Here is a 12045-nt window from a genome sequence, read left to right on the forward strand (position 1 = left end):
TATCGCTCAATATGTTAAGCATATTATATAAGGTCGACTCTTGAGTCTTTGACTCTGGTCAAACTTTCTAAAGGGGCAAGGACATTTTTCTTTTCCTTAGTCAGTTCAGGAAACAGGCCAAGGGGCCATTCTGAGGGTTTCCACTCATTACTGATGTAGCGTAATGCTCGTCCTGCTTTTGTTTCGGCTCATATGGACTTCTTTATGGTATAAAATGAGACAGGAAATGGGCCATAAGTGTGAGAAGGCCGAGATAGACCATAGAAGACTGAGTGCAATTGGGGTGCAACACAGAGGGCATTTTGTCCGTCCAATTGGCTAACAAAGGCAGTTCACTGGACGGTTTTGAAGAAGTCATTCAGAAGCATCGTCAGTTTATTTTTTAAGACACATGTTTTGCCACACTCAGATGTTTGCATACAATTGAAAATTCCTTTTTCTTTGCGAATGGAAACCAATACTTTTTTTTAGGACTGAACAGCTTATACCTTGATCAAATATATCATAATTTAAGTATGCCTTGCTTTGCCAGTTCTATACTACTACTTAAGACAACATTAAACACGGCTGAGTTTGGCTTGTTTTTAGAAAAAAATAATCAAAAAAGGGCTCAGAAAAATCAGGTATTGAATTGACCGCAGTCTTGAAAATTGTACCTCCACCCTGTATATAACATTTGCTTGAAGCATAAGAATTTAAAGATCACTGGGAAAAAACGGAAAAGCAAGGTTTAGTTCACCTTAGGCCAACAGATAATATAAAGGTTTACTCCCATGTATTCCATCATATCGCTGATGCAGCATGCAGCAGAAAATGATCTTTCTGAAATGCATATTCCTCCTCCCTTGGCACTTAAGAAAAAGGTGTACTGCCTGCCTACATTTATTGTTTCCCATGTCTGTTTGTGTTTCTTCTTTGTCTGTTAAATACCCATTCTTTCTCTCCCTGTCTCGCACCCAAACATACACTCACAATGACAGGAATCTCAATATTTCCCCTTCCCCTTCTCATATATCTTTCTCTTTAACTCTGTTTTCCACAGTTTTTCTCTCTGTCGCCCTTATCTCCCGCTTAATCTGCCCTCCTTTTCTGCGCTCAACCCTTTCCCACATCACACAAGGCTATTTCATCGAATGTCCTTAGATGTGTATATTATAGAAGCCTAGTGCATGAATGTCTACATAGTCAAAGTCACTTGTCTCTGTATTACCCCTTCCTCCCACCCCACACTCCCCAAACACTCTCTCACTCTCTACTGTTTATGGAGTTGTTTCATCATGTCTTCTTACATGCATATTATAGAGGCCTGCCCTACGCAAGCGGCATGGCTCCGATGAAACATTTGAATAATTTATCACCTCCAGTCTGCCTTGCCACACTTTAGAAAGTTTTCCCAACAAAGTCGCAAAATTATTCATGTTATCTGCATCTTTGGGAAGGGATGGGCAAACAGGGCCAAAACGGAATAGATCGCAACTTGAACACACTGCATTTCCAATCTTTATTTCACCCTTTAATTTCTTTCTTTCCATTTCTCTCTCATTTTCCTAGCAACTCCACCTCTCTGTATTTTAGTAATCTTTTGCTGCAAATTTCCCATGTTTAAAGTCTTACAAGTACTATATGTTGACTTCTGCTTTGCTGTCTTTAGCTCTTTAAAATGATGATCTACTTAAGTTCTTAAGTTAAGGTGAGATGATCTGATTGCATATTCTATCGAACAGGCACACTGAAATTAGTATAACAGGAAAGGTATGTAATTAGGAAAGTTTTCTGAGCAACAGTGATTTTTGTCATATAGAGACAGTGTTAAAGACGTTATTCAGAAAGAGAGTTTTACAACTGGTTACAAGTATTGTATAATAATGACTACGAGTTCACTCTGTGCATGATTATTTTAGTGTTTTTACATACGTGTGCAACAATAAATTTCCACAATTTAAAAGATCAGTTGCCACAGTTCTATTGCTCAAAATCAACCACCAAACCTTTGCAAACCTACACTACATTTTCCAACCTCTAAACTATAAAATACAAAACAATAATTAATAGTGAAAAATAAGTCAAACTTTACGATACCTTATCAATACCTAAATAAGGAGAAATTAATTTTAGTTTTTTTTAATAATGAATAATTGGTCTTCATTGATTTGAGCACTGATGCACTTTGGTCAAGCATCATTTTAGTGTTGAGAGTTACACATAGCCTTGACAAGGTCAAAACTCTGTATAACTTAGTGTGACATCCATGTAACAACAAATAATAACTCAATTATACTAAACCATTGCTTACTTCAGTCAGATTAAAATGTCTTAATTAGAGAGTAATCAAACGCTGGGATTTTATTCTAATCAATTAAATACACAGTTTTATAGAGATGACCTCTACTGGCCACTCTGTTAGTTTACGGAAATGTAAACGTTCACCTTTGAACTCTTAATGTCTGGAATCACAGTGTTCCATTTCCTAAGGAAGTCAAGCGCGGAGTATCTATTTTCTTTACCCCCTCTCCACTTATTTACACCATCCTCCCTTCCTCTTCGCTCCCCTCCCTTCCCGCCTCTCCTCTCCTCTCCTCTCCTTTTTCCTTCCTTGGCACCAGATTGCAATCAAGCGACAGGGCTAAGGAGCGCAGGAAATGTAGGAAACAAGCTAAAGTGGGGAGAATAACAAGAGTTAATGGTTGAAGTGGAGACCCTCTTTCACCAGATCACTGATTAGACTAACCCTCAGTGCATTTCTGGCTTGTCGCACCAAATTGTGTGTGTGTGTTTGTGTGTGAGTGTGCATAATGTGTGTGTGTAAAGTCCTTGACAGACCTGACTGTTCATGCCACTTGAAATGATTGAACTCTGTCAAAATGAAAGCAGGCTTACTTAGTATGTTTTATGATTGTTTGCAAAACATAAACCCTTGAACTGCAAATTTTATTCTCCCAATTGTGGGATTGTATGTAATTGTCTAGTCGTTCATCCTGGGATCAGAACCTGTCATATGTGCCTTGTTGGATCTCATTTCTCAAATAGAATTGTTCAAGTCAAGAACCTACAATCCTGTACGCTAGCAAACAGTATTATACAAGGCAACATAAAAACATGGCGTCTTTCACACATTTAGTCTACTCTCCCACTCGCTCTTCCCTCTCTTCTGCCATCTCCCTCCTTCCCAAATAGATTACGACACAGCCGTCTCAGTAGAAACTGAACTCTGCTTCAGAGAGTCTGGTGCACCTGTTCCTTGCCTGCAGTGTGTCCTTATCGATTGGATTGCCCCAGCCAGGCCCTCTGCGTGCGTTTGGCCTCCGCACCGCTTCTCTTCTGCCAAAAAGCAGATGCCAAATTAAGCAGGCCTAGCCAGGACAACAGGGTGGAAGGGAAACCCACAGCCTCGCAGGAAGTAAATACAGACTAGAGCAGCAAGCAGAGCCTGTCACCATAGTGGTGCTCTATTCAGATTTTATTTTTGAAATGTAGTAAAATGTGTAGGAGGGCAACAAAGTAGATAAAATCTTAATCTCTAAATGATGGGCCATGGCGATAAATTATGGGGAGAAAAATATTGAATAGCCACAGGGTCACTTGCTAGAGGCTCATTTTAACACAGTAATAGGATTTTGCTGGGTGCCTACTATATATTCATACTGTGCCTGTTGTCCTCACAGAATTGACATAAATTCAATACATGTCTGGAATAGGAGAGGTTACAATCTGGACTTAAAAGGAATATGCTGATGATTCCTTCCATTATTAAACAAAAAAATTGCTCTGTCCCATTAGCTCTTTGCTTTGAACAAGGGAACATCCCCTGATTAAGAAAGAAGCATGTAATTGGCAAACTTGCTTCAGGTGTCTCCAACTTCAGCACAGAGGGATGACACGATTATGCAACTGGTAAGCCAACAGGGCTGAACGCTGATGTGGTGTCTTTATGTGACACATTAGCGGTGGGTAACGCGGCGGTGCCTGGCAGCCATTTTGAGGAGGCTCTGTTAGTTGAGGTTGTTTTCTATCTTCCAGTATCACTGCTTTGAAGTGCTCCATTCTGTCTTATCAGCAGGCTCGAGCCACTCGCCACGAGCGCTGCGTTGCGTATGAGTGTGTGTACCGCATTGCACATAAGTGAGTGAAAAAGTAAATTTATATTTGAGTGTGTGTATCTGCATGCGTGTTAACTGCAACTTAGCGAAAAGTAAGTGTCTTCACAAGTGAGTGCGTGTACGTTTGTGTGTGTGCACTCCAGCCATAGGGGCAGCGCGTTATCGCAGTATGCAGCCCTATTCAATGTCTGTGCTGCTATCCAGCCTAGAAAGCTTTGTGCCCTCCAGATTATCATTTCGCTGTTACCCCTCTGGATCCATCCCTCCCAACTGTTCAGGATGGTGTGTGTGTGTGTGTGTGTGTTGAGGCAAGGAGGCAACTTTTAAGGAAAGTGAAAGAAAGTAATCATCTTGCATATTAACAAGACCATATGAGTGTAATAGACACTTCAGTCTCAGTTCTGTGAAACTCCTGTTTTAATTCAAATCCCTCTCCTGTCGTCTCTCATTCGCTGTCTGCCGCTTTTCTGACAATGTGGGAAACTTGCCAGGGGAAGTTCATTTTCCCTCTCCTCTCTCCTCCCTGCCTTCTACCTTTTGTGTTGTGGATTTACGATCCCTCTGTTTACCGAGTGAGAAGTCAACAAGAGCATTCTCGGCAAAACAGAGCAGAGGCAGAGACAGGCAGTCTTACCCACACAGAAAAACATTGCCACACACACAGTCACGTCACAAACACACACACACACACACGCATGTGTCTGCATGTCAGATGATCATGTGTTAGCATTCCAGGCTGACTGACAGCATCTCTATGGCCCCTCCAGTGTGGTGACAGATAGACAACTTCAGGAACAAGTTTACTGCCAGCCTGCCATTGTCTCACCTTCCCCATGGACTTGCTACAGGTCAGGAAAACAAACAAAATAGAACAGAATAGAATAGAAAAGAAAAGAAAAGAATAGAATAGAATAGTCAACTAAACATTACAAAACAATCATCCTAGTTCTGGAGCGTTTAGTTGTATCACAAGTTATTCTCTGGCAGATGGAATTTAACCAGTAAGTAAGAGTAAAATTACAGCTGATGAGCTATTTATGGTATTGTATCATTATGCTGCTTATACTTGGGTATATCTTACCATAATATTGTTAAAATAAATGATTACAAGCAAATTGTAATAATTAAAACACATGTTCTGACATGCAAGTAGAATGACACCTCCAAACCACAAATGTACAATGTAATGTATTTAGATCAATCCCTGTGGGATCTTAGTCATATCAAAATGTAAATGTTAAATGATGGTTACCACACTCAGAACTATCGTTTCATTTTTCAAATATCCTTGCATCTACATGTAATATTCATATAATTATAATTATTTGCATACATATGATGTGTGATATATTGAGATTCCTATTAATATCATGTGATTGATTTCAAGCATATTGCCCTGTGCAAAATAGAATAGTTAAATCTGCAATAACTTTATTGTAAAAGTGGAGAGCCAATGCAGCAACAATGCATTTCTTATTTTTCTGCAGTAGAATGTGGCGGTTGAAGAGCCATGTTTATCATACAACTACTGGAACGTATGTTATATGATCATCTGTCATGTAGTGCAAAACAATCTTAACTGATATTGTGACCGTATCTTCTCTTTGTGCCACATGCTCGTTCTTGTTGCATCAGTCTCGGCAAAAAGCGCAACGTTTAGGTTAGCTGACATCGTGAAGTTGTCATAGCACATTTACTCAAGGCTTCCTGAGCTTAAACGCAGGAAGATATGTCAGTCCCCATGAGTACAACCTCTAGCCTTTTTCTCTATAAATGTTTCATGAAGCTGTTATGTCATGTTGCTGTACTTCCCTACAGCATCTTTCACAGTATCCTGAGTGATGTCAGTGATGAATTCATCACATTACAAGATCTTTTTTTTTTTCAAATGCCACAATAGAGCAAACAAAGGAGATTAAAAGAAAGATTAAAAGTGTGGCAGAAAGTGATGAGTGAGCGATCAAATCAGGTGGAAAATGTCAAGAGAGAGATAGAGATGCATGAGTAGTGAAGTGCTGTGGCCCTTTGCCTCTGATGCTTGCAGGCTTTTGTGTTACCTCACCTCAAGCTGCCAGCCCCTGTGTTTTCTCCCCCTGTACTCAAATGACAGCAGACATCAACCTCAGACACACACAAAGACACACAGACACACACACACACACACACACACACACCATTACTCTTCTATTGTTATGGCAGAGCCCTTAATGGAGCTTCCCGTTTGAGTGCAGATAGACACACACACACACTCACTCTCTGTTTCGTAAGTACACACACACACGCAGATTGACAGCTAGTCCCTAGGCCACTGCTGCTACGCATGATTGATGGCAATGTTCCGTGGAGAATGCATGAGGCAGGGCGGCAGTGATTCAGGAACGGGGAGCAGCACAGTTTAGGTACGGAAACACTCCATTGAGTTGTGGAGGAAGAGAACAGAACGTACAGGATGAGCGGGATGTTACATGGCTGTCAGTCAACCAGACAGACAGACAGACAGAGAGACAGAGGGAGAGAAAGAAAGAGAGGAGTCCAGCATCTTTAATTAAACTTAAAATCCACAGGAAGGGACAACTTTGGTTCACAGCAAACAATATAAACACCCACTCTATCCTACCACCCACAAGACCACACACTCGTACTACACGTCATCCTCCCACTCACACTGTCCCTTCACCCCCAAAGGAACAAAATTAACATTAAAAAATTACAACATTTACTAAGACAAATTTTTGTACACTCAGACGTCATAGCCAAAAAAAACCCATTGCAGTTACAAATATGTCCAATTATACCAGCCTATACTAGTTATATTCCAACAGTTTTTGGCCTTTCCTGAGCAAAACCTACAGTCCCATTGAGAGACGACAAACTCTATAACCCTTCAATGTCAATGACCAGCATGTAGTACATATTATGGCCCTAGGCACACGTACCCCTTAGACACTGAAAACATAAGTGCCTTTGCTAGTGCCTTTGCTTTCCATTGTTGCTGAAAATCATGGAGTTGAGAATTTTAACATCAGTGCAGACCTAAAACTGCACAAGGCAAACTTCACACCTTTGGTACCCCAACTGGCAGCAAGCGATAGCTGAAGTTTTGAGAGCTTGAAGGACTCCATTACCCAGAAATCATGTAGCATGATGTCGGTTTATTGCACACTCTTCAGAAAAAAATAAATCTTATTCATAGTTGCTGGTCGGCATGAGGCATGTGGAAAATCTTTTTTGGCAAGTTCAGCCGGGTTCAGCTTTCTCTGGACTCAGGAGTATTTAACTATTAGATTTAGGTTTTCAGTGTGTAAAAAATAGCTTCAGCCAATGACTAAACACAGAACCTGAGTCTATGTGGTAAGTGGTATAACATGACATTCTGAGAATTAATTTTTGAGTGGTTTTGTGTTTTAGGAGAGTTGCCTTTGTTTTTATTTCTGTTTGCCTCTCTCTTTGTTTGTGTGCTTGCCTTTATGTGTACTTCAGGAAATCCACATACTATAGGTTTGATTAGCCAGCTGCGTAGGTCTGCAAGCAAAGTGCATTTAGTGTGCTGTGTTGATTTGGCATAAGCACTCTTAGTGTTAGTTGTATCTAGAACCAGGTGCAAAAGTATAAAGTTTAGAAACTATAAAAATAAAGTTTTGAGTTATTCAAACTAAATGTGGAACATCTGCAGGTTCAAACTTAATACCCAGGTTGTGAGTTTGTTTTCTTCAATTACAAATTTCTAAAGATATTGTTAAATATAATTTACATCTTTATTCAAAAATACGTTTAGGGCCTGTTCAGACAAAGCTCTTCCCGGCTCTGTTAAAGAATGTTTCTAAGTGAAGATGTGGCTTTTTCGAAAATTGGCTCCACCTGTACGCAGTATTACACATAATGACTTCCAAATGATTTGAGACCAATAAAATAATTCAAAGGCAAAGTGATGGGAAACTGTAACTAATTATTTCCCTCAACTTTTGATCCTGCAATATTGATTTGTAACACATACAGTTGAAAGCAATGGGAGGTAAGCAGATAGAGTGAGCCACTGTTGTTTACAAGAGGACACCGTAACACTTCACAAACACAGACTCTCTTCCTCTCTCTTACCATCATGTTATCCATTCATTCTTTATTTCTGTCCCCTGAACAGGGTCAATGTGAATAATTGAGCCTTTTTACAATGAAATATTGACAATAAAAGAGTGTGTCATACGCATTTAAGTGGCCTTCCTGCCTCTCATGATGTCATGGTGCCATGAATCATGCAGGACACTGAAAGAATGTTTTTTTACGCCAGGATAGGCAACAAGAACCACTCTTACTGCTCCCATAGGAATGAATGGTAACATTGGGAACATTTGCAGGACAAACCAATTGCTGTTTTGGTGGGAGATTTTGCATTTATACTTATACAGTTTATACAGTTATTGTACCACTTTAGCATGTTGCTCTGTAATAACTTTTGGTGACTTATTTGGAAACATGTCCTGAACCTGGGAGTAACTTGGGGGGAAAAAACCCACAGACATCCGGCATGAGACTACATTGTCAAGGAATGAAACACTAACAATGGGAAGTAATCAGAAACCTGAGCTCCCTGTCAAAGTGAGCTGTGTAAACAAATCCGTTGTCTGTCACTATAATATTATTTACCTTTGTAGGCCATTGCTTACACCACTTGCTTGCTTGATCACAGTTCTTTTCACTCTTTTCTCTTCAGACTATCGCCCACCTCCTATGATGCCACCAATCAGAGGAGGAGGAGGAGGGGGAGGTCCAGTTGGTGGTGGTGGTGGTTCCTCCTCTTCATCTACCAGCCGCACCACCACTACCCGTTCACCGCCCTACTACACCACTCCGCGGCCCCTCCTCACCACCTCCCCTGGCCAGCGCTATCGAACCACCACCACAATTCGCCAGCCTGTCCTGGTTCCTGACGGCGGCTCGTCATCTGACACCAACCAGATTCCCGACACCAACAAGAAAGCTATAGGACGATCCCCTCCAGTGCAAGTCCCTCCAGCAGCCCCACAACCTCCTGCCCTGCCTCCCCAAGACTTCTGCAGTCCAAGGGTGACAGCCGACATATCGTGGCCCCGGACACAGCAAGGCCAGACAGCCAAGCTGCCCTGCCCTGTAGGGACACTGGGTAAGGAAGCAGTACAGTGAATGAGTTAGAGTGTGTGCAAAAGCTTTGTCCAGTGAAGTGTGTCCTATATATTATTATCTTGCGTGTTTGCTCCTTTGTCTCCTCTGTTCTTAGTTTATAAGTTCTTCTTTGCAAAACCGCCAGCAAAATGTTAGAGAATAACCACTGTGACCATGTTAGAAGTGTTTAAGTGGAAGTGATGGAAGCATGTTCAAACCCTTTTCTTTAGTAAAAAGCAAAATATCACAATTAAATACAAAAGTAAAAGCAGCTGAACATAATGTCTCTTTATGATCACAGCCTTAACCTTTCATGTAATTAAAGTATTTTAATGTTGTTGATGGTCTATTTACTACACAGGCTGCCGGCTAGTTATTTTATTATATTAACAGTGCATCACATTTAATGAGCTGTATGTTTGAATTTGAATTTGAATTTATTGAACGGATAGCCCCTCGAGATGGGGTCCTAAAATACACGTGAAACCTTACACTGTAAAGTAATAAGCAATTATTAAATGTAATGTATTTCTACGTTCAAAAACAATGAATGTTGACTAAAGTGCATTACAGAGAACTTCATTCATTTCAATTTATTTAGTTTAATATTAATTTAAATGTCTTTTATTAAAGTGCTTTGATCCAAATGTGTTTTTATATGAGCGGCATAAATAAAATGACTTGACTTGACAATTAAATGCTTAAAATGAAAAGGGGATAAACTTTTCTACCGCAGTGGAAAATGTTCTATCACCCTTTGATTTTGGGACAGGCATTGTGGAATGGAGAGGATTAAGATGTGATGGGTCTGAAGGTGCAACAGGGGCTGTTACATAGTAAAATATATACATTACACATTAAACAGTTCTCTCTGAATATGCAGTGGAGTAGTTGTATAAATTCTCATGACTCACACACACACTTGCTTAGGAGAGATTCTCCTTTTTTAATCAATTAGCAAGTGTGGCAAGGATGATTCTTCCATCTTTCAGCTACCATCCACACACACACACACACCCTGCCCGCACAAACTGTTTAGTGAACCTTGGGCACCTCAAGAGCCTTTGTGTCTCCTGGTGAATGTCAGCGCTGTCTTACCCTGTTTGTTTTGCTTGTCTTGCAGGCGTGGCCACATACGTGTGCATGGCCCATTTGGGCTACTGGGATCCTCAAGGCCCTGACCTCAGCAACTGCACATCGCCCTGGGTCAACCACATCATGCAGAAAGTAAGTCTGAATGCTGCTGCTGGCCTTCGTATCTCCCAGTGAGCCCTAGTTTAAGGGTGTGCGTTATGTATAAAGTCCTGGAGCACTTTCTCACGCATGAAAACTCAGTGACCACAGGGGAAGATTTAGGCCATGTATCCATCTTCATTTGTTAACCCTAACTCATGTTTGAGATCTGAGAGATTTTATATAGCTGTAGGGGAATGGAAATGTACAATAAGGTCATTCACTCACTCTGTGCTCATTATAATAAGCTAACAGGCATCAGGATAGGCTAATTTGCTGCTTTTGCATGGAAAACATTATTATGTTTGATTTGTCAAGATTTAATTATTTTATTCCCCAGTTATCGTAACTTCCTACAATTTTAGTTTATGGCTTTGTCTTTCTCACATGAGCCACAAAGCTTTTTCTTTATAAGACAAAACACAGAGCAAAAATGGTCCCTGTGTAATAGGCATTGCAGCAGAGGTGTTAAATTAGGAGATGTTTCTGTAAAGTATTCTTAAATGTTTTTATGACAACAGTTAAGCTGCTGGAAAAATAACACTGACTTCCTTTCACTGCTTCAAATAACCTAGTCACTCTTGTCCTCTTTATGCTCCTTCATCCCATCCTTGTTCCTGTCTCGCTCATCTCCATTGCTACACATTTACCTCTCTCCCTCCATCTGTCCTTTACCTCTCTGCCCTTCCCCTCCTGTCCTTTCACTTTTCCATCTGTCTTTTGCTGTACTCTTCTCTCTTCTCCCTCCCTCGCTGTCCTCCTCCTCACGCCCTGGCTAACTTTCTCTCCTCTTCCCAACGTTCCCTTCGCTTCTCACCTCAACTGACTTTTTTTAATTATTTTTTTTACTTCCATCCATCTCTCTAATTCGTTCACTTTCTTCCCTCTCTCCGCCCTGCCACCCTGTTTGGCTCCCAGCTCCGTTCGGGCGAGACGGCAGCAATCGTGGCGAGGGAGCTGGCAGAGCAAACCAAAGGGCTTCTGCGTCCTGGCGATGTGCCATCCACGGTGCGGGCCATGGCCCAACTGGTTGAACTGCTGGATGTCCAGCTCAGGAACCTCACCCCTGGGGGCAAGGACAGCGCTGCCCGCAGCCTCACCAAGGTAATGCAGGGACACTTAGGTCAATGTATAGTGAGTGACTGAGTGAGATAAATGATTTTCTTGCAGGCACTGGGATGGGGGAAAGAATGCTTAGTTAAATGACAGAAAATTAAGAGAAAGAGAGATGAGGAAGAGAAAGGAGAGCAGATAGAGGGACTCTTTCAAGTTATCAGTAAGATGAATAGCATCGGAGGTTAGTGTTTTTGTCTTTGGCTCATTCTTCAGGGGTTAGAAAAGTCTCTGTGTGCAGAGTTTGATAAAGAACCATACATAACACTGTAGAGTTCCAAATGATAAATAGCTGCTTTTAGGCATTATTTTATCCTCTTCTGTGTGTGTGTTCGTAACAAGTTTTGCTCAACATTATGGGTGACAGATAACTGCTTTTAGTCTTTGGCAGGGTTCCTCAAGTCTTTTCAAATCAGGGCTGAAATTTAATAAAACTCTGTCTCGCCCTGGGAGTTGTTCTTATTAA

The 12045-nt window shown here is 41.0% G+C and overlaps 1 protein-coding gene across 1 annotated transcript in view; it reads left to right on the top strand.

Annotated features, from left to right (window-relative positions):
* The window catches only part of adgrl3.1 (adhesion G protein-coupled receptor L3.1), a 113193-nt gene that overhangs the window by 63687 nt on the left and 37461 nt on the right, over positions 1–12045 (top strand). Inside the window, exons 8-10 of the mRNA XM_035659666.1 lie at positions 8806–9234; positions 10357–10460; positions 11385–11570. Coding sequence (XP_035515559.1) covers positions 8806–9234; positions 10357–10460; positions 11385–11570 — 719 coding nt within the window. The remainder of the gene's footprint in view (positions 1–8805; positions 9235–10356; positions 10461–11384; positions 11571–12045) is intronic.

This window comes from Morone saxatilis, unplaced genomic scaffold (genome assembly GCF_004916995.1).
Source record: "Morone saxatilis isolate NCDOM2014 unplaced genomic scaffold, NCSU_SB_2.0 Contig17, whole genome shotgun sequence".
Taxonomy (NCBI): Eukaryota; Metazoa; Chordata; class Actinopteri; family Moronidae; genus Morone; species Morone saxatilis.